We start from the raw sequence: 22,377 nt of genomic DNA on the forward strand, positions 1-22,377 counted from the left end.
AATAGAGAAAAAGTTCATATGTTTCTGATATACGGGGAATGCAGAAAACGTCGTAATATTTTGTTTTTATAAAAATATATTTACTTATCTGGGATTTTCTTTCCTGTGAGCTTAATTTTAACGGATTTTGAAAATTTTGGTGTCAAAATGTTGCAAAAAAAAGTACCGCTTTTAAAAAGTGTTTGTTCCCATTAGGGTGCTACCTGAAAAAACTAGGTTATTCTAAAAAAATATTAGTTCACAACATTAAATAGTATTTGCCATTAGACAAGTAAAGAAAAGTTTCATTTATATTTTTTCGCAGATGACCCGATAAATAGTATTTATGATGGTCACAAAATTCGAAAGTTACTGTCATTTCCGCTCAAACCGGAAGTGCAACCATTGTCTACATATTGTTAAAAAATTGGACATTCAGCCTATATTATATATATTAATTCAATGTAAGGAAAAATAACTATAAAAAAATAATTTAATTAATTTATTCGACCATTTTTTGGACTACTTGCCATTCCCAAATAAAAAAATACAATCTAAAACAATTCATTGCGCGATAAAAAAGATGTTCAGTAAATTTAAATTTAATCAAAAATTTATTATCTAATCATTTATTGGGTCATTAATAACAGTTTTGGTTAGTTAGTTAGTTATGTACATGCATGTATTAAATGGCAAGGCAATTTTCTATACTGTATGTTTGTTTGGTTGGCGTCTTGAATATTTGCTTTCTTTTTTTTTTATTTAAAAAAGGTATTTATTAATTGTTTATGCGTAAATAGATTAATTAGTTTCAGAAATGTATATTAATAAAATTTATTATTGTTGAGAAAATAAATGTTGGTTCAAAATACAACTGTTTGAGAGCACCCAACTAAATTATTTAAAAAAATATAAAAAACGTATGTTTTTATAATACTAATACTTCTGTAATATAAATATAGTAAGTTTTTCGTATTTGTTTTGAAACATCATGTATAAGCAACAAGTTTGATGAACGCTATTTTAGTCACATGTTGCTGTTGGCACAGATGGAGGGAGAGTTTAACTGACGAAGTTAAAATAAATAATGTCTGCGTTTGAGGATATTAGAATGTCAACTAAAATGTTTTTTTTTTGAATAGTTCATCTGCAATAAAGTGATAAATCAGTCTCTTATTAAAAATGCTATAAGAATCGCCAAGAGGATTTTTGAGATAGTAAGTAATAAAAAGAATATTTTTTTCTCCAAAAATTTGGTACCTTGTTTATCATTTTTGGGATACATCTTTAAATGTACTTTTATGCTTGAATTTGGTTCAACAGTTTGACTTATCGCCATGTAACACTGTGTATATTCCGACTGTCGCTATAGAGAGAGAGCTTTGCCAATAGTTTTTTATGCAACAAATTTGAGCGGAGCGGGTGTTTAACAAACTAATAACTGAAAAAATTTATCAACGTGTTGTATGCCATAGTTTTTCAACTACCGTCACATTTTCTCAAAAACAATATAAGTTCGCTCAAGATATAGGTTGGCATATAATATTATATTATGCAACAAGTGCGGTAAACGGAATTTGACTCACGAGTTTATTTGACACGAGCGGAGCGAGTGTTTAATAAACGAGTGAGTTAAAAAGTTTACCGAACGTGTTGTATACTATACTTTTTCTACGACCGTTAGTTTTTGCGTACATTTTCGCACACGAATACATTCACTGACATGAATTAACAAACGTCAAAATTCAAAGCGTGGGAGATATCTCCGAAAACATCAGATTGTTCCCAAACCCGTGCGGTAAAATCGCGGAAATATCCGAAATGGCTCGGATTCATGGGAAACGAAACTGACGTGGTAAAGTGGCGCTTTCTGCACGCTAGACGGTGCATAATTTTTTACAGACGGGAGTAGAAAAACCCGTAACCAATACATAGTTCAACGCATCTAACATTTTTATGTGACGCTTTACGCACGCTTGATCGGTGCATAATTGGGTAATCTAGAGTAGCAAGTAGAAAAACGTTGTTAAAGCTCACGCCCTGATATCGAACAAACGCACGGTATTAAAAAAGCTCGCCGGGATTTAATTAAAAAGCGGTGCATTCGTGCTTTATCTCAAACAAAGTAAAAAAATATAATTAAAATTCGGGATAGTATAACATGTGCAAGAGCCGGTGCGTACGAGCAAAAAAAAATGGTAGTCTTGTTTTGTCGGGATTTATTTGCATCACTAATATTATAACGTTTTCTTTACGACCCCATGGAAAATAGTTATATATTCGTGGCTTTTTAGTAACATTTCGAGATCATTTTGCCGTCAGCTGCGATTTCGAAGTTTGTTTTAAAACTGTCAACTGCTTGTTACGTGGAGAATGATCGATGGGTAAAAACTACAGGGGCCAGAATAATTTTGTAAATTAATTATTTGAAAACAACGTCTCAGTTTGTAGTACATAAAACCGCGAATACTGAAAATACCTTTATTGGGCCTTTAATGGTTTAGTGAAAATTGGATGATGAAATCTGAAATATCCTCTTTTTTTCATTAATATAAAAATTACAGTTTATGACTTTTGCTGCGACAGGATTGAACAAAACCAACCGAAATGACAATTATCAACTAAAAAGAGGCCAAGCAGATTGCGATTTACAAACTTGAAAGGATATGGTGGTGGGCGCTGGGGCTATGGTATCCGTCATTTTCTGTTGTGCCCATCATAAACAAATAGTATTAAAAAAATAAAAGAAACGAGTAATTAAGCACATGAAAATCTTATTTTCATTACAGGGAGGGCCAAAAAACTTGTTTTCTTATGAGACATTTTATTTGAAGAGGGAGAAAATTTTCAGGCAATTTCAAAGACGCTTTTGAAATATGTAAAAATACACAGGACGTTTTACGTTTTTACAGACGCCTAGAGACCAAGATGGCAAGAAAACAACTTTTTTTGCCCACCTTGTATATCCGCAAATATTGCAAATTTTGTACTGTAATCCTGGAAAGTTTTCAAACTTCCCGATTACAAATATTCTTATTACCTGTAAAGAAATTTTAAATGACATGTTTAAAAGCTGGGAGGACAAAAACTGAACTGAGAAGGGGACATAAAAACCAACAACTAACAAACAAAAATAAACTTCTATAAATCAAATGGTGGCGGATGCTGGGGTTATTGCATCCCAATTATTCAAAAATACGTTGAGTAACCCCCGAAACAAATTGGAAGTAGGTGGCACAGCAAAGGAAATATAGAACTTTTGCGTTGCTCTTTTCAATTTTTTGAACCGGACATAAACAAACATAAATTTATCATTTTAACCGGAAAGTTGCTCAAACAAAAATAAAGTATTGTCGGAAAGCTGAAATGAGAAAACAACATAAAACCAACAAAATCTAATAAACAAATAAATTTCAATCTGCATAGAAATTAAATGGTGGCGGATGCTGGGATTATGGTGTCAGAATTATTCAAAAATACGTTGAATAGTTACCACTGAAACATAAATAGGGCGCAGAGCAAATAAACAAAATTTGCGTTGCTCGTTTTCATTTTTCGAACCGGGCACACACAAATTCAACCGGGAGAAACAAATCGAGAAATACGCCCTCATAAGAATTGAAACGCATTCAAATACCGCACAGTACGTCCCTGTATTAAAATATTGCCAAATTTATCCTTTTAAGCGGAAAGTTTCTCAGCGCAAAGCAACCTGTCACATTCGTTCCGCATTTTCCACGAACGCGCGGTAGTCTCCGTCCGTATTGAAATTGAAATCATTCGCGCCATATTTATGGCACTAAAGATACAAAAGTTATTGGGAATTTTCGGTGAAATATTAGCATGTTAAAAGGAAATAATGCCGAAATACATGTGCCGGATATTATACGAATGTTCCGTCGCTTTATCAGAAACTACTGCGGGGCGGAATAGCTGAATTTTCTACACCGGATTGTTTTCAATTTGGGTCGTGTGGGATTGCGTGCCACGTCGTTAGCGATGCAGATTATTGTCTGGGGAATTATTTTTTACGGTTATGGCTGCCCGGTACGAAATTTCATTCTAATTGGATCCAAAAATTGGCAATTCGTAGGTATTGCTGTTGCCCGGAAAGTTCGTTGCCCGTGAACTTCTTATTTTGGTTTCACTCTATACTTAATTAGGTGAATAATATCACTAGTGTTATCAGTTCAAGTATTGCGATCTAGATAGAGTGCCACTCCACGATGCACAATGAATGGTATTGTTACATATCTAATTTAGGTAACATAAACATATACTTTTTTCTACATTTTTACAAAGTGTCACTTTAAAACTCTGTCGCAATCAGCGTCGAGTGTTTCCGGTGAATTAGATACCGGTTGGGAGTGACCCAGTAGATTTAAAATACTGATAGTATTTTGACGCTTGTCACTATTGGCCACTAATAGTCGTAGAAAAATTATAGTATGCAGCACTTCTATAACTTTAGTCAAACACTCGCTTAGTATAATCACTCGTTCCGCTCTTGCTTAAACAACGTCGTGACTAAAGCGCCGTTTATAAAACTTGTACTAAACTTAAACTAAATACATACCATGAAATTGCACCTTTTGGATCTTTATTTTTATAAACATTAATAAATATTAAATAAAAAATGTGAAAATTTTTCGTATATTTTCATTAAAGTTATTCATTATATTTTTACATCCACTTATATAGTTCATTTAAATGCTTAGTAACAAAATGTTATATTAGTGTATAATAAATAATAATAATAAATAATATAAATAAATAATAAAAATAATTAAAAACTTTCACTTTTTTAACAATAGAAGCCACTGTATATTTTTCCCAAGGATGAGATTCTCTTGCATCTCGATGTCAAAAATATATTGTTTGAGGGTATTTATATAAAAAAGGAAATTATTTTACAGTTTTCATCTGCTTACTTACCCATTATTATAAACAAATACTGTTTGTTGAAATTATAATATAAGTGACTATTAACATCTGGGTGCCATCAAGACCTATGAACAGTGTTTGTTTTCCAAGGTCATTGATGGTGATAACTAAATTCTCTTTTTGAATGATAAACCTAAATTATTTTAAAAAGAGCTAAACGAAACGCTGAAAAAATTTTGATATCGGGCTAAAAGTGACTTTCATTTTAAGTAAAAATAAACAGTGCTCTATTCAAAAAATGTAGTTGAATTTTTTTTACGTTTTCATAGCTTCATTTGTTTTTATTGCTATAACTACTTAAATATTTTGTTACGACAGTTGTTAAAAATTCGCTCTCAAATATTGATAATTTAGTCAATTACTTACTAAATTTTAAACAATTTACTTTTTATAAATTTATATCGGGGTTCAATAAGCATCTTACAGAAGAACCTAATTTAATTAACTAATGGGTAAAAAAATTCCTTCCTGCAATAAAAGCATAACATACTTTACACCTCACGTAAAATGAAGATTTATATGAAGACTTATATTTCAGCCAATTTTAAAAAAATGTATATAATTGGTTATAGCTTAGACATAGTCGTGCAGAGTTTTGCAAAAAAAAATAATTCTAAGACCGACTGTGAGACAAATTCTTCCTCTATTTTGAAGAACATTTTTTGGGAGTGCCGTTATAAAAAACATGAAATCTTAAAACATAAGACATCTTTCCACCACCAGCATCGCTAAATAACTGGAACTGCACTGGAAACATCCTTGCATGGGCGTACTAACAAAATAGTAAATAACAAAAACATAAGCAATATAACTTTCGTATAGCAGCTCTCCCTAATTTTCCTTTGCGTGGGAATTTAAAATTATTGCTTCGTGATTCCTTGTCACATTGGCAACATTGACAATCATTTCCCGCTGACTGTGAAGGATTTTACCACGAAGGTAAATATTCATTGCCGGTTATCATTCTGTCGTGTTCTCATTAGTCAATTATATTGATCAATGTTATTAAATCTATACCATTGATATGAAAAAGTCAAATGTGAAACTCCGTTTAACGATATTGATCCATTATTTTGCGTTCTAACAATCTTTCGATTTGTCGACTATCAACGGGATTGATTCAATTAAATTAAGGTTTGAGGTTATACTAATTTCTGGCATTGCGAATGGTATTCTGATTCTTATCATTCAGTAGTATATATTCAATGTTTAGTCAAGAATTGACTAATTAGAACACTGCTTTAATCCCATCAACACGCAGATTATTTCAATTCAATTAAATACGTAACCTTGTTGTTGTTTGAATAGGAACAGGGTAGTGAAAGATATTATCAAAGTCTATTTGAAGAGTATATTGAAGCTTCAGTAAAGAACTGAAAGGCAATTAGAAAAAAAATCAAATCTCAGTTGAATTCATTTTTCCACAATATCAATATCTTGGGAGGTCAGATTTCTTTAATAGATGAAAAAGTGAAGTGAACTCTGCGCGTGCACTATTTAATCTTAAATGTCGATATCATCCAAAGACAGTAAATTCTGCGATAATTCAAAAAATAAAAAATTAATGAGATAGTTTTAACATCGATTCGCCTTAGAAATCACGAAAACTGGGAATTTTAATTTTCTAAAACGTTTTTCATTTCCAAAGTGGGCATTCCTCCAACGTTCTCGTTATTTTACTGGCCTCGCGTTTTCAAAAGACCCTTAATTACGCTAATTTCCAGTATTTTGGCTCGTCTCGAGATATTCCACTCGCATAAAACCTTGTAAATGTATTTGAAAGATTTCAATTTAATAAGGTCGACTATTTGGATTACGCCCCTTTGAGTATAAAAATTTCTTATTTCAGAGATCTGAAGGAAGCCATCAGGTGCATCCATCAGTACACCAGAGTCTGTATGACCTTCAACAACAGGAGACACTTTAAAAAATTGTTTCACGGAACGGGGGAAATGGTCAACAACTTATGCAAAAATGGAACCTACCAAGAAGGTAAAATTGAAAAATATAAAAAACATTTTATTGACTGACGGTGGATGCGCGGAATTTTTACGTAACTTGCTCGCCTTCCGTTTAGAGTATCTTCGACACGCGCCTTGCATGCAACGAGTGGAACCGGAAAACGAAATCTGTTTCAAGAAGTACGCCAAACAAATGAATGAGATCCAGTCCAAGTCGCCAATCGAAAATGTTTCGGAGCCCGATTTAGTTAGTTACCAAACGTACCAAAAGAGGAAAAGAGATGCGGCGGACGAGGGCATCAAGAACGTATGTTGGTGAGTAATTCTACGTAAATAGTAACTTCAAATCAATAAAGCGAGATGATTTTTTTCATCATGAACAGAACCACATTAAATTAACAACTAACCGTCTTTTTAGTCTGCGGTTACAAAAATAAAATTTTCTGCTCCTTACTCTAAAATAACCTATTATGCACTGATCAGAAGTGCGCAAAATTTAACATTAATATCTCAGCTTCGTTAAATACTGTCGCGAGCTACTTCGGGCGGTTCCAGTACTTTAGTCACGACTATGAATCTTTGAATCTTCGAGAGATTTAAAATATGATAAATGTATCCAAGAATAATTTCAATAGAAAATAGAACACGTTTATAAATTTTCGTAAAACACTTGTTTATTAAACACTCGCTCTGCTCTGCTGAAAGTCGTGACTAAAGTTGTATAAACTGATGCGTAACTTTTTCATTAGCCGATATTCAAATATCTGATGGAAGGTTTTTCTATTCCAACGCACTGAAAATGTTTCATTAATTACTACGTAATTTTCATTTTTGTCTATACGAATCATTCGTCAGTTATTTTGGAATTTAAGTGACGATTGTTTTTGATTTTGTATTTGTAAAATATAAGTCCAAGGACGCAGTAGTGGGTTCATGTTTGTATTAACAAACTTTATAATTTTTCATTTTTCGTTATTATACTTAAATATTTTATTACCATAGTCGTATTTATAAAACAACTCAATAAAACAAAATCAAGTCATGTGATATGAAAATCCAATAAAATCAAATTTCTTTTGCCGGTTATTTATTAAACAGCCAACCATTTGCAACACCAGAATTTACCATTATAAGAAAATATGTATTAATTTTTTTAAAAGAAACTTCTACATATTACAGTAGATACGTAATGTTTTCGATTGTTAAAAATCCGCTATTTTGAAAAAACGCCGTGAAACAGTAATTGATATTCAAATTGACCAATTTTGTCCGCCCTGAAGAGGGTATTTCAGCAGGAGCTTCGTCGATTTGTTATGAACAAAAACTTAAAAATTTAGGAACAAGCTAGACCCGATCCCCTATAATATTTTTATGATCGCAGTATAATCGGAAATAGATGTCATTTTGGTCATTGCTACCTTACTACCTTATAACTTATTTATTTTTCCCCGAAACATTCAATATCTATAGAGTTCAGAGCACTTTTTTTACCATTAAAGACTTTTAGGTCACGAGTCGGTGTATACTTTTTATTTCTTAGAATTTGAAATATTCTTTTTACAGTTTTGTAACAAAAGAATTTACCACTATAAAAAATATATAAATTTTTCAAACAAACTTCTACATGCTACTGTACTACTATGTACAAATCTTCTGGCTTCATCCTGAGTCGATTGTTTATAAATCAAATTTGCTGACGTTTTGCCAATCATTCTGTTGGCTTTTTCAGAGCTTCTTTAATTTAGAAAAAACCAACGCAGAAGGAATCCAGAAGATTTGGTGATAAATTAACATCAACATGAAATTAATAGCATATATCCTAGATATACAACTTTGTCACCGTTAAAAATGGTCAAAAATATCACAACCGCTTAAATCAATGAAGAACCATGTACTAGCAAACTGGTGGAAATAAATTTAAACAATCTCTTATTACAATTATCTGCCATTAGTCCTAACGTGTATAACAAATTTTCCTCGCAAAATCCACATTGAAACCACGATATTTCAATGAACGCGGTTCGCTGCTCGACGTATATTTCATTTTCTAAGTTCAAAATACTTTTGAGCTTATTTTTTGAATTATAAAAATGGACGCTAAAGTCGTCAGCTGTTAATATAACGCCGAATGAATATCTTGAAAGAAGTACATAATGAGTGAGCGTACATTTACGATTACAAAACAACGGAATCATTAATAAAACTGTCGGCGGGTGTTTGACGAGTTTTTAGTAATATATTAGTAACTTAAATTAGTTAAACTAATTAATCTTACGCAGTTACAGGCGGTTTTATATATTCGTGACTAACCATCGTTAATGCGGGAGGGCTTTCACTTTCCGAGAGCACCGGAAAAATCTTAGCGTAAAAACGCCGCGCTATATAAAGATTTATGGGGGGTCGGTTCGCCCGCTAGACCTCAAATAACATCCATAACATTACATTCGCTCTCATAAATAACTGATAAAAAAAAACATTATTTACGTCATTTTTGAAAGCGGAAGTTTAACATTCGAAAATCGTGTACACGTACGAATTTGCAAAGTTTTCATGAAAATGTGAAATCGATGAAGAGGCGATGATTATTTTAAACATTAGTCCTGTAGATAAATTGGTGTCTGGGTGTCTGGGGTTCAATTTATAAAAAAAAAAGTCAACGTGAACAGAAAAGTTAGATACACCAGGATTTGCATGCAGTGATTGTTCGCTAAGTTTTTGGCAGTGGTTGCCGAAAAAATGTAACCCAGTACGCGATGTCCCGTTGGTTCTTTGAAATTTATTTCAAAGATTTTTACGGTCGCACCCGTCCAAAGTTCAAAACATTTATTTTTTTTAAATATACGGCAGGATGTCCCATAAAAAAATCGCAATTTAATAATAAAATAACCATTTAATGTTACGTAAATAGGTGCTTTGTAAATGTTTTCATAGAAACACAAAATGTATTATAGTAAAAAGATTGCAGCAATCTGAAAAATTTAATATCCACTAATTTAGGGCACTTTTTTAACCATTAAAGTCTTCAAGTTTAAATTGTGGGAATGTAATAAACAAATTGTCTATTCCTCCTTTTAGGCCACTTTATGTTATCAGACATCAACATCGATATTTCTTTGCAATTATTTTTTTAATAAATGGTTTGGGTTCAAAAAAAAAGTTTTCAACGTTTAAATTAAAAAGAAAAAATATTTTAGGCTCGGTTTAAGAAGAGTGATAACAAGCCTCATACAAATGTTTCGGCATTGAAAGTTTAAATGTTATTCTGAATTTTTTCATTGACTGAGAAGGTTTATATAATATTATAATAAAAATTGGTAGTTTTAGGGTTTTTGAAATGTAAATTACTTAAAGGGCTCTAGTTTCCCCGTATTATTTCGGTAATTTGAATTATAATTTTTTTTATCTATCGAGTTTATGGAAAAATATACATTTTTTCATAAAAAAAGGTACCCTTATGGTCTTCTCTGGTGGTTTTTGGCTTATTTGCATTTAAAAAGCTTCAGGTATTTTTTATTTCTTTTCTATAAATACTTGAAAGATGAAAAAGTGCTGGGTGTAATAAAAATCTAAGATTTATTAATATTTATCAATATTTATTATAATTGCCTATTGTTTATGAATCACCTTTCGACCGAGCTTGAGGTTAGCGCCACGTCTACATTGTCAAAATAACTAACATCATATTCTCAAAATTTCAACCAGTAATCTCCAAAAGTCCAAAAAGGGGGAGGAAACAAAAAACTAACCAAAAAAAAAACATTTTCGGTTCACTGATTAAATGGGCATTAATGGTTTGTCGCTGTTGCTAGACAAAATATTTTGCCCGGTAAAAATAGCATAACTACTAGATTTTTGAAAAACATTTTTTTTTCAGAAATAAACAAAATAATGAAATGACCACTTTTTACGAACTTCCATATTTGTACTAGTTTCTCTTTCTATAGATTTAAAAAATATAGCGTATCTTAATATAAGACTAAATTCTTTTAAAATTTAAATCGTTTATTCGCCACGGACCCAGTTTTGTAAAATTAAACGAAATCCTTAAAAAAAAACAATGTGGAATATTCGAATAAAAAATAAATATGAGTTATTATGTATATTATCGCATAGTAATTATCACTAGATTTGACGTAGTTGTCCATATTTGCAATCTGCACACATATATTTGCAACTTTCTGTGTTGATTTGTGCAGCGCCGTTGTGAATTCACGCAGTTATGCTTCTGGAAAACAATTTCGTTATAAAAGCATTCATCGGTAAAATAATGATAAAATTTGGCAAATATTTAACAAACAAAATAGTTTTTGCCGGGAGCGTTATTCAATTTGTTTTGCAAATTAAATACAGATTTATTATTTGTCGCGTAACAGAGTTGCATAATTGATGTGATCTTTTATTTGTTAAATATATTTTAAAAAATACGAATTAGTAATAAGTGCTGCACAACCGCTATATTTTACTATTATTACAAGATATTGGCGGGTGTAAACACATATTTAAAACATCGTGCATTTGCATACGAAAATTAGTTCGTAAAAAATTTGTAGGGCCCTGAGGTTTGCCCACCGAAAAGAGCAAAACGGGTTACACTTGGCCCGATGAAGAATTTGTGCCACAATAATCGTTAAAACCTCCATTAATATGGAAATTTTTCGCTGCCCTTTAAATATTAGCCGTTCTCTGTTAAAAAATTATAATAATCTAACACGTTAACGGCCAAAAATGAACCGCGGTTGGCTACCGCAGATCTAATCAAATGAAAAATGTTAACGGTAACTCGACACCTCTTCCCCCTTCATTAAAAGTTTCTGTTATAAAAATATTGCGACATTTTTGCACAGAGTTGTAGACAAAATTCCTTCTTCAAATAGAGCTAACCTAGATATTTAACTTTATTAAAACTTTATGGAAAAACCTGGCGTAAGTAGAACAAAATTTCACATGAGAAAGTACAGAGCAAAGTTTTATATATTTTTTAAAAATAAATCTAGTCTCATAGATACTTACTATGCAGTCGAGTCGATCTCTCGAACTATAATCCTGTAAGGCGAATATGGGGTTTTGTGATATTTATTTATTGTTTTCTTTGTCACACACATTAATACCGGTGGCAGGTAATTGCAATAAAATATTGTTTATATTTCACACTTTTTCTACCAGTTTGTATTTTTTGAGCCAAATCTTTGATTAACCGATACTTTCTAAAAGTATTTTATTCATTTTCAATAATTTATTCTTGTTTAGAATAAGTAATTGTGATATATTTTGTATATTTTTGCAGTAGTCAAGCTTATATATGTAGATTACCTAATAATATTTCATAGTGTTAATTTGTTTAAACGTAAAATTTTTGTTTGAACGCCAAATAATCATGTGTGACAAGAATTCCCATTACTAGCCGTCTTTTTCAATTGTAAATTTTTGAGCTTTAAACGTTACAAAAGCTGTTTTCCTTCGTAATAAAGTTTTAACCTCTATCACATCTTTTTTCATTCAGAAAAACAGAAAAAAAATCCAAACTTACACAAAATATTGTTGGAAACGTTTATTGGATGCAGAAAAAGAAAATAAAAATAATGTGTAAAAAACGGCCAATGATTCTTCCTTTTAAACGTTTCTTCCTCTTTTTGTTTATAAATGGAAAGAAGATGTTTCACGGATATTTAATATTTCAATTATAAAAAGATTAATAAAATTTATTTTGAGAGTTTAATTATTAACATAAGAGACCGAAAATTAATAAATACAAGTAAACCAAATGCCAAATACTTCCAAGAAGTTTTAAAGTGTGTAAATGTGTACTTTGTATTTTTAAAATCAACTCACATGGTGGCACAATACTAAAAAACTAAGGTTAAATAAATCTGGTCTTACACTTGACCTTTCTACCACAAAAAACTACAAATGTAACACGTATTTCTTTTACAGTTCATTCCAGGAATATGTAGACTGTTCTACAAAAACAACCAGAAACACATGCGGGAACGAGGCAGCTGAGTTCAGCAGGAAGTTCTTGGACAAGATGTCTACTAACATGATACAGGTAAATTTGTGTGTATTATATTGGTCGTCTGCGAGACGAAAAATTATTTAGACCGAAATAACGAATAAACTTGTAACGGGTGCAAAAAAATCGTGCCCCGGCTAAAACTTTGCCGTTTACTTAAAAAGTTGAAAGGGATTATTTTCTTTAAAGCATTTATGAACTTCTAAAGGCTTAATTAAACTTTTAGTTCTGCGTACTTTGGACTTTGTTGATTGCCAGAGATTAGGTTTTCCTTAAGCAGTTGTAAAATAGTTTTTAAACTACAGAGTGTCAAATTTTAAAATTGTAAAAATAAAGAAAAAAGACAAAGAAAATTTAATGTAGTCCCGGTGAAAAGCATCTTGAAAATCTTATTGTCATTGAGAATAGAAAATACGGCAATGTTATTAATATTATGAGTGTTTATCCTTTTTTGTTGATTTTCTCTCTCTCTAAACACTAGTCGCGCCTCCTAAAAGATTCCTAACATTTTCTTTTATATATAGAACATGATAATAAACTAATAACATATCCATAACTTGTTTTGTAAATTTAAGCAAGCAGGGTAACCGCTAAATGGGCGAAACCCTCACATAAAATAATTTTCACCGAAACCTGTGCGCTATGCGACTGCGTGGATGCTGATACAAATTGAGCTTGTTCCGGCCTATGCCAGCATAGTAGCCCTGGACTTTATTCATTCATCGACCACCGAAGGAATAAAATTTGTTTTTATGTTACTTCAAAGCATTCGGCTTTTTATGCCATCGCAAATTTGGATACATCAAATTCTCGATTATGCTCTCTCATATACGCGTCCCAATAATAAAGGCCATTCGCGTCTGCTGAAAGAGGTAATAAAAAACCAAAACAAACATTAAAATAAATAGATGTCGTTTGTGCGGAGGCGGGCGCGATATTATAAAACGTATAACCGAAACGTGATTATGGCCGAAATGTTTTATTTGCGCGTTTTGGGCGCGGCATTTTTGATAAATTCGCTAAAAACCGAACGCACGCACGCGAAAATGGATTAAACGCGATCGGAACACGTCGCGATTCCATTTACCGCGAAAAAATTGAAACCGTTTCTCAGACTTGTTTTACGGTCCTCGTCCTTTCGGTTTGTAGAAAAAATAAACACTAATTTCGGACGGCTAAATTTTAAGAGCGGGCGACTTTTTTTTATATTCGTCGAGTATCTTCCTCGTTTGCTTTTAATTTCATTCGGTTTGTTTATTTTCGAAACGTGTCGGGAAGCTTTCGTATAAGCACCGCCATTTTCTGCGTTAAGTTTTTAAATGTTAAAGCGCGTTCATGAACGAGGCACGTTCTCAGGAAGTTGCTTATTCGAGGCTTATTTTGATTTATCAGGACTCTTTATGGGTATGCCGGCAGTTAAAGAAAGGTTAACTTTGTTAGAGATATGTCATTAGTTTTCCCTTCGTGAATTGGCCAATAAATAGTGGATTTAACTCCTAATAATATGAGTCAAGTCAAGTGCACACAATTTGATATTGATTGAGCATAAATTCAGAGGTTCAAATGGTACAAGAAAGTTTTAATTTGTTTGAAATTAGCGGGAATTTTGGAATACGATAAATTTCCTCAAAAAAGTGCGCAAAATTTCCAATTGAAAAAATATAATGTCGGAGAGTAGAACACTTTCTATTATTGATAGGGAATCAGACTTACCCTCCACTAAAAAGATATTTAAAAACTGTACGGAAACTTTCGGTTGGGTTGCGCAAAATGTGCGCGTTATTGGGATATTGTATATGGTGACGTGGAATATATATGGCGGACAGAAACTTGGCGGAGACTGTTTTTTTCTGGGTACATGGGAATATTCTCTAACGTACGTCTTAAAAGTAGCATATAATAAATAAATTCAACCCTGTATTGGCATGACCAGCGACATCTAAAATAATACAATTACAATACTTTTCTTCCATTTAATCGACTTTGTCTTCTCAATGCATGGTTTCCAATATCCCTATGTAAGTTCCTTATTTCTTAACTTATTTACACGATTTTATTTTTCTTTAAAAATATTTTTAGGAAACCAAAAATCTTAATTGCTTTTCAGAGTTCATTGCATTGTATGCTAAGTATTTGTTATCCAGTACGATGGTTTAAATTAAATTTCACAACATATTGAAGCAGAACTAATAATGTAAACAATATTAAATAACAAATATTAGCATATTACCTTTAAATAAAAACATGCTTATTTATTTTTCACAATTCCAGAATAAGGTTCTTCAAAATCGCTGTTATCTATACCGATATTGTACTTGTTCTACTTTTTCGACTAGGTGGAAATTTCTTATGCTACAAATGAAGGTGAGAGATACTAGAATATTTCATAAATCTTAGATTGTACATTTTCTGGAGATTTTATGAGTACCGTGCGTGTGTTGGATTTTGGCGACTGTGGAAGGCATTGGATAACATTTCCAAAGAATTCCATATTTTTTGCCGAACCTCGCGTGTTATAAGATTTTTTCTAGTCAAAAACAATCCCTTATTTCCCTTCCGTACTTACCAAGTTTTGTAACCTAATCTTATATAGGCTAGAAAGTTACCAGCACCACAGATATGACATTTTTGAGGCGTAGACGAATTTGACATAAGGGAGTTGCATACTTTTCTGTCAACCATAGTTTTAAAAACGACGATTGTCTGATAAGTTTCTTAACGTATAGTTTGTTGATAAAAATTAAGAATCAGTTTCTTTGATAAATTGGATAGCAATAGGAATGGGAAAACGTGTGCACGATGTACAAACAATTTGCAAAAGTATTTTTTCAATGTTACCGCTTTCAAAATTACAATTACACTACAAAGGAATCGTAGTTCTTTAAAATACTAGCATTATCTGATTCATTACTTTGTACGTACTTTGAGGACCACTTATCCACCATGTATAAATTAATATTAAAGTCATAATAAGAAGAAGAGGAAAAAAATGGCATACAAATTGTGTATTTTTATAAGTACGAACGCAAGCAAACTGAATAAAATTAAAAGGAATCGGTAACAAGGTTACCGCGAAGTTTTCCAGAGTGGGGTCATTAAAATACGATAATTTTTTCGATACGGAGAAAATCATACATTCATAAATGTGTCAAAAGAACTATTTTACAATCCAATAACTATACTGTGATAATACGTACCTTCAAAATTGTCTCCCGTTTCTTGAAACACTAATTTCACACTTCAAAATGACAGATAACGCTGTCAATAATGCAAACTCGGTATCTCGTATTTCTAGTTGCCCAGCCTACTAGAAGCTTGAATCATAAATTATATCATTAAACGAAACATTTTCTGGACATATTTTTATATTTCGAGTTTATACATATTGTTCATTGTTGTTTATAACATTTTAAACTATTTTATCTCAAAGAAAAATGTCATTTTGTCATCCTAGAATTGCAAAGTATGGTCATTCTTGTCTTTTTCTTATACAGGGCTACTACTACTACCTGTTTAATTACTTTATTTATCGATATATTATTATTTCCGGCGTTTAAAAAAAATTGTTGCTGCGAGCATATAATTATGTATATTAAAGGAGTAACGTTTAAAAAAAATTAAAACAAACTGGTATTAACCTGAATATGTACTCATATTTTACCAATATTGTTCATTTCTTGAAAAAGGAATTAAATGTTTTAAATTTTACAGCTAACACTAAATCAATAGCTAAATTTCCCCAGAGAGCACAAAATGAATTCACAGAGTACCCTCTAGCATACAATTTACCCTCAAAAACCCGAAGCAGGTAGAAAAATTGCGAAATAATGTAGTATTTTTTTAAAATAGACCAGATTATTTTTTTTAATATGCCAAAATTACCAATTTAAGTAGCACCAATATCGATTCTGCAGATATATTTCTATTATATATTCCGATACATTCGTCCAATTTTATATGATTATTTGTTGCAGCTGCACTGTCAAAATTATGGCCCCAGGGAATGCGGACTGATTACATCGTCGACAACTCGTACGCGGACCTCGTTCCTGTCAATTCTATTTATTAGCATCATACCATTTCTTCTGTGGTAAAAACATTGTTAGTTCCTGATTGCAAATATACCAAAAAAAAAAGAATTCTATGAGAGATTTTTTGCGAGTTTTGATGAAAGTACTGAAAATTCCTCAACATCACACTTAAATTTTAAAGCTCTGCGCCACTTAACTTTAAACCAGCATCTTTTTATATAGTCATGCGCAGCTGCTAGGTAAGATAAATCGGTAGTTTAACTTGGTTAGGCAACTAGAGCATAGAACTTTGAAAGACTGATAACTTTAATTTTAACGAATTTCTCTTACCTAGCTTTGAATTTTTCTAAAATTTTCTAGATACATCAACATAATTATAATTTATTTTATTTATTTTTGAATGTCATCCAAATCGCCCTAAACGTTAATAGTTAAGTTACAAAGAAAACAATTAATTTAATAACTCGAATCTCATATTACAAACATATTATTATGAAAGTTTTGCATTCAATCGATAAAACAAAGACCGTGTATTTTTTGTATCAATTGGCATTTTCAAATACATATTATTGTAAATACGCCTGAACTCCAACATCAATAATAACTATCAAAATTATATATAGAAACTTCTACCTTATTGTAAGATGTATAAATGAAATGTTGAGATATCTTATTGCTATGCAAAACTGCTTAGAAATTGCAAGATTTAGGGTCAAGTCCCGTAGCCAATTGATCCCTCATAAACAACAAATTTAGCGATAAAAACCTCAACTCATCATGCTAATTTTAAGTGACTTGTTAAGGTGTAAGTTAACTAATTGATTGTTAAATACCATAAGGAATTACTGTACATTTGAAATCTATTTATAAGGAATAAATGCAGCTATTGTTTGTTAATTATGTGTTTTATTTTTGCAATTCTCCCGAAATTTTAACCACAAAATGTGAATGAAAGTTGTATTTCAAACTTCAAGTTCATTAAGGGTGCCAGAATTAAGCACGTACAGACATAAAAACGTACCTGAATGGTGCTTTTCCAAAAGTAAAAAAAAAGTGCTAAACAAGAATTATGTGACAATTCTACTAACATCTGGAATTACTTCACCGAATAAGTTTTATCCTTTAATTGATAAAATGATTGTTTTAAAGATTTTTGTCCTTTTAATTAGTAAATTATTCAAGAACTTTGATGAACGCCATTCTGGTTAAGAGTTTTGGCACCAGCGAGTGCTTAATAAATCAGTGAGTGAAGAGTTTATCAAACTTTTGAGGTACATTTTCGTAAAACACCACGATTACATTTACTACTTCCTACTCACGTACCTAATTACACGAGAGTACGCACTACATAGCACTAATAAATAGAAACATAAAAGCAATAACAATTTCGCACAATACAGAGAATAACTATAAATTTTGAATTGGTTAGTTGAAATTATATGACACGTTTTTGCATAATGGCGACCTCCAGAACGTCAAGTAAGATTTGGATGCGCAGTCGTCTATGCGCCATAACGTCTATATCTTCCAAGCACTACAATCAAATTTTCGCTTGTGTGTACGAGTACCGTCTGCGTAGTTCGTTCCATATCACTTTTTGTCCATGTTGGCGATTTTTCTTTGGGGAGAGCTTCTATGCGTAAAGGCGTTAAATGCTTGACCGGGGTTTAATGAGGCTCTTGGCTTTCTACATTTTAACTGTGCAGAAATAAGCAAGTATTTGGTTAGTTTCCGTTATGTTCATGACCATATTGATATTTAAAAATCGTACATGGAGGAGATACTACAACTCTGCAATACTGGACTATAGAAAAATTTAACACCTCCAAGGCGAACCAGTTCTTTTTGTAGTTCTTGCAATTAGGCATGAGCGATTATTGAATAATAACGGGTTTTAAGAAAAATAATTTAACCTCAGACCAAAAAATAGGTTATTGAAATAACCTGTATTCTCTCTTCTAATATCATGTGTTAGTAAATGGAAGAAATCCAACTAATAAAAGTACAAAAGCAATATGTTTTTAAAATTTGATTTTAAACTATTGGTAACTTATTAGGTTTAACAGCTTTTTAAAATTAACCCGTTAATGTCTGCCCAGGTTGTTTTGGTAAAACAAGTAGTTCAAATGCTTTTGAAAGCGTTATCAAAGATAATTGTTGCAGGATTACTGCCACACACATGCCATTCCAGCGGTCTGTTATATATTTTGTTTCATTTTACTAACTCCTGCAAATCCAATAATTGTAATTGCTAAAATTTATATAAGTAACACACAGCAATACTTTTTTTAGCAGTTTACTTTTAGTTCTATATATACATCCTAAAAATTAACTGAAATAAGTGACATAAGAAAATACAAAATTATTGATTGAATGAAATCATATGGGTAAAGCACTGCCTCCACTTACTGATCGAGAAAATATTTTTGTGAAAAAAGAAATGCCTGATGAACCTCCAGGAATATTGGCTATCACAGTCCACAATAACGAAATGATTTGGCCAACAGCAAACAATACTGTAAATGGGGTGCTTTGCAAATGAAGGGCACAATATAGGGTAGCGAACAATGTACCACCATATGTCAATGTCAAAAATATTCTTTCTCTGGTGAACATGTGTTTTAGATAAGCCAAGGGCCCCCACAGGAAAAAAAAACTGGAACAAACAAATCAGACTAATTTGTTCCAATGATTAATTAGATCTCACCTTAAAATAAAAAACAGGCTACCTAAAGTAAATAGTAATGCAAATTTTCTAGCTTTGAACAGTAGCACAGGAATATACATCAAGGATATCGAGAAGCACAATATCCCCATTCCAATGCATATCACAAAAAATACAATTCGTTGAATTCTTGACTAAAACAAAACTCTGTAAACGGATATACTAAACGCAATTAACAACAAACAAGGCTAGGGCAACAGTCTTTTTTCGTTTCCTGAAACCACGTAGTTTCTTCCTGTGCCTGTTCTCTTTTAAACCAATTCGTTAAATTTGGTTTTTGAATCACTGGCATCTGCAGTTTGAAAGATTTCTTCTGATCGCTCTGAAGCAGAAGATATTCGTCCAAATCTTTCTTTAAATCGACCATTGTGGCGTGTGTAGTGCAGTCGTTCCTTAATAATGTTTATTCATCATTAAACTCTGCGAATTTACAAATTCGAGCCCAGTTATCTTGACATTTTCAAACTTGCAGGTTATGGCTTACCAGATTACTGCTTCATCTTATATCTGGCCAAAAATCCTAAAACCATTCAACCACGTACAGCCACGCTCAATGTATATTTCTGGAGCATAATTTTTTACTCATTTATATTAAATAAAATAAATTTGAGAATTACAAACTTTAAAACACATATCTAACCAATTTCTTATATAATACCAAAAGTTCTGGAGCAGATGCCAATAAATGATTTATTTATTTCGCCCATTCTACTCTAGTGAAAAATTATTACTCACAGCAATATAGTACTTTATTTTAAATTTCTACATTTACAATTTCTTAATATACCATGTAAATAACAGTTTCGAAGACTATTAAATAGCCTCCTAGAAATAAAATTAATCTTTACAGGAATATTAGCTACTTGCAAAAAAATCAACAGCATGTTAACTGTATACTAAAAAAGAAGTGTTATACAGCTACATTGTTTGACAATATCAAATGAATGGCCGTTGACCTTTCTAATAAATAGCACAATAATGTTTCGCTTAATATTCTGTATAAAGAATATTTCGTCTTTTAAAATCCGATTGGTACAATACAATTTGAAACATGAAGTAACAAGTTGCGTAGGTACATTATTTACAAATGCTACTTAAAGAATTTACACCTTGAAAACATTTAATTTCATACATGATAAAAACTATATTTACTATACAAAACAAACCATTAATTTCAACAAAAATTCGAAATTTTCTCTCGCAAAAATTATTTTCGTAACGTTAGCATAATTAGAACAGCATGCAAGCTTGTGAACATTCAAATTCTTACAAAAAAAAATCACGTGAACCTTTCGTATTGATATAACTACAAACTTCATGACACCAATAACAACTTTTCACTTATATAAATAGGGAAGCATTAATCAATGTCTTTGTAAAGTCATCACAAATATTGGTTGATCCTTAAGCTTTTTTTTTATCGTCACTGTTAATGGACACATATTCCAAAACTAATCCGTTTTAATAAACCGAAATTAGTTAAATTTGTTAAACGTGGCATCATTTTTTAAAACAGGCCTAAAACATTATATTTTTTTAAATACCACGTCCGATAACGCAAAAACATCCCAACATTATAAAACTAAAGCGCGATAAATTTTTCTCCATCCAATTACGAAAATATTGTTTAATTAATTGGTGTGCCAAATAAACAAGCTATCACTTTCCAGTATTGCTAATATTTGGTACCCATGTAGAGTTGCAACCTGTTTCAGACATCATTTACCATGGATGACCATGGATATTTTATTTTTGAGGTTTCTTTTTCAAATATACATATCACATTAGTACAAATAGATTTAAACTGTGAAATAAACACTGTACATTTGGTGGCCAAGCTGATAATTTAATAGCTTCATCAATACTTGCGATTTTTCATATAAGCTAAATTATTTAGAGGAAAACTTTACTGAGATTTGGATATGTTTCTACATTGTTTTAAAAATAGCTAAGCCTGTCAGAGACATCAACATTAGTAATAGTGCTTTCTCTGCAAGAGTGCTCGAAAACATTTGATTTATTTACATGTCACTGTAACTCTGACACACAAAGAACATACAAAACAACTGGTAATTTACTTCCCTTAAGCAAAAGATATTTGAAGCTTAGTGACAATATTTCTAATTAAAAAAAAAACAAACAAACACGACTTTCATAAAGTTAACACGTTTTTCATAAATCAAATAAAAAATCGATTTTGTGTGGCTCATTCTCTACAAGTTTTGTTAATAATTTCGAAATTTAAAAAAAAAATAAAGAAAGCTTTGCATAACAGCAAAAAAATGTCCAACAAAAAAGATCAAATTCTGATAAAATCAATCTTCATTAAAAAAAAAAAACATGATATCCATAAAGTTATAACTTTTTTCCCCAACTCAAAAAAGAATAGACTTTTAGTCAGTCATTAGTCATAAAATTCCTTAGAAAATATTTATTTCAAAGTTTTTCACTAACGGCAACCAGATTGAAATTTAAAATGTGTATGTAAGATTCGATTTAAAAAAACTGTCCTGTCCTGAAGTCTGGGGTATTTTATTAGCTTACTAAATATATGAACACGACAGTATCAAAGCTGAAAACACATACATTTAAAATAGTCAGTAGCGAAGGAAGTCTCCAGTTTGCCACATATTTACTCAAAATTTCGATCGTTATGGTTAATAATCGGTTAATTTATTTTTATTTTAAAACGGGTGTCTCAGCTCACAGCATCATTGCAATCTTGAA

The 22,377-nt window shown here is 31.6% G+C and overlaps 2 protein-coding genes across 2 annotated transcripts in view; one reads left to right on the plus strand and one right to left on the minus strand.

Annotated features, from left to right (window-relative positions):
• LOC132699914 (uncharacterized) overlaps positions 1–17,822 on the plus strand; it is an 82,901-nt gene extending 65,079 nt beyond the window's left edge. Inside the window, exons 3-6 of the mRNA XM_060666905.1 lie at positions 6,773–6,915; positions 7,001–7,199; positions 12,816–12,930; positions 16,869–17,822. Coding sequence (XP_060522888.1) covers positions 6,773–6,915; positions 7,001–7,199; positions 12,816–12,930; positions 16,869–16,988 — 577 coding nt within the window. The 3' untranslated portion in view covers positions 16,989–17,822. The remainder of the gene's footprint in view (positions 1–6,772; positions 6,916–7,000; positions 7,200–12,815; positions 12,931–16,868) is intronic.
• Positions 17,823–19,205: 1,383 nt separating this feature from the next.
• On the minus strand, positions 19,206–20,124 carry LOC132699916 (uncharacterized). The gene is made up of 3 exons (XM_060666908.1): positions 19,835–20,124; positions 19,633–19,784; positions 19,206–19,581 (listed from the first exon to the last, which is right to left on the minus strand). The coding sequence occupies exons 1-3, from the start codon at positions 20,015–20,017 to the stop codon at positions 19,305–19,307; spliced, it is 612 nt and encodes a 203-aa protein (XP_060522891.1). The 5' UTR covers positions 20,018–20,124; the 3' UTR covers positions 19,206–19,304.
• Between the last annotated feature and the right edge of the window lie 2,253 nt (positions 20,125–22,377).

This window comes from Cylas formicarius, unplaced genomic scaffold, assembly GCF_029955315.1.
Source record: "Cylas formicarius isolate icCylForm1 unplaced genomic scaffold, icCylForm1.1 PGA_scaffold_3__17_contigs__length_32017465, whole genome shotgun sequence".
In the NCBI taxonomy this organism is placed as follows: domain Eukaryota; kingdom Metazoa; phylum Arthropoda; class Insecta; order Coleoptera; family Brentidae; genus Cylas; species Cylas formicarius.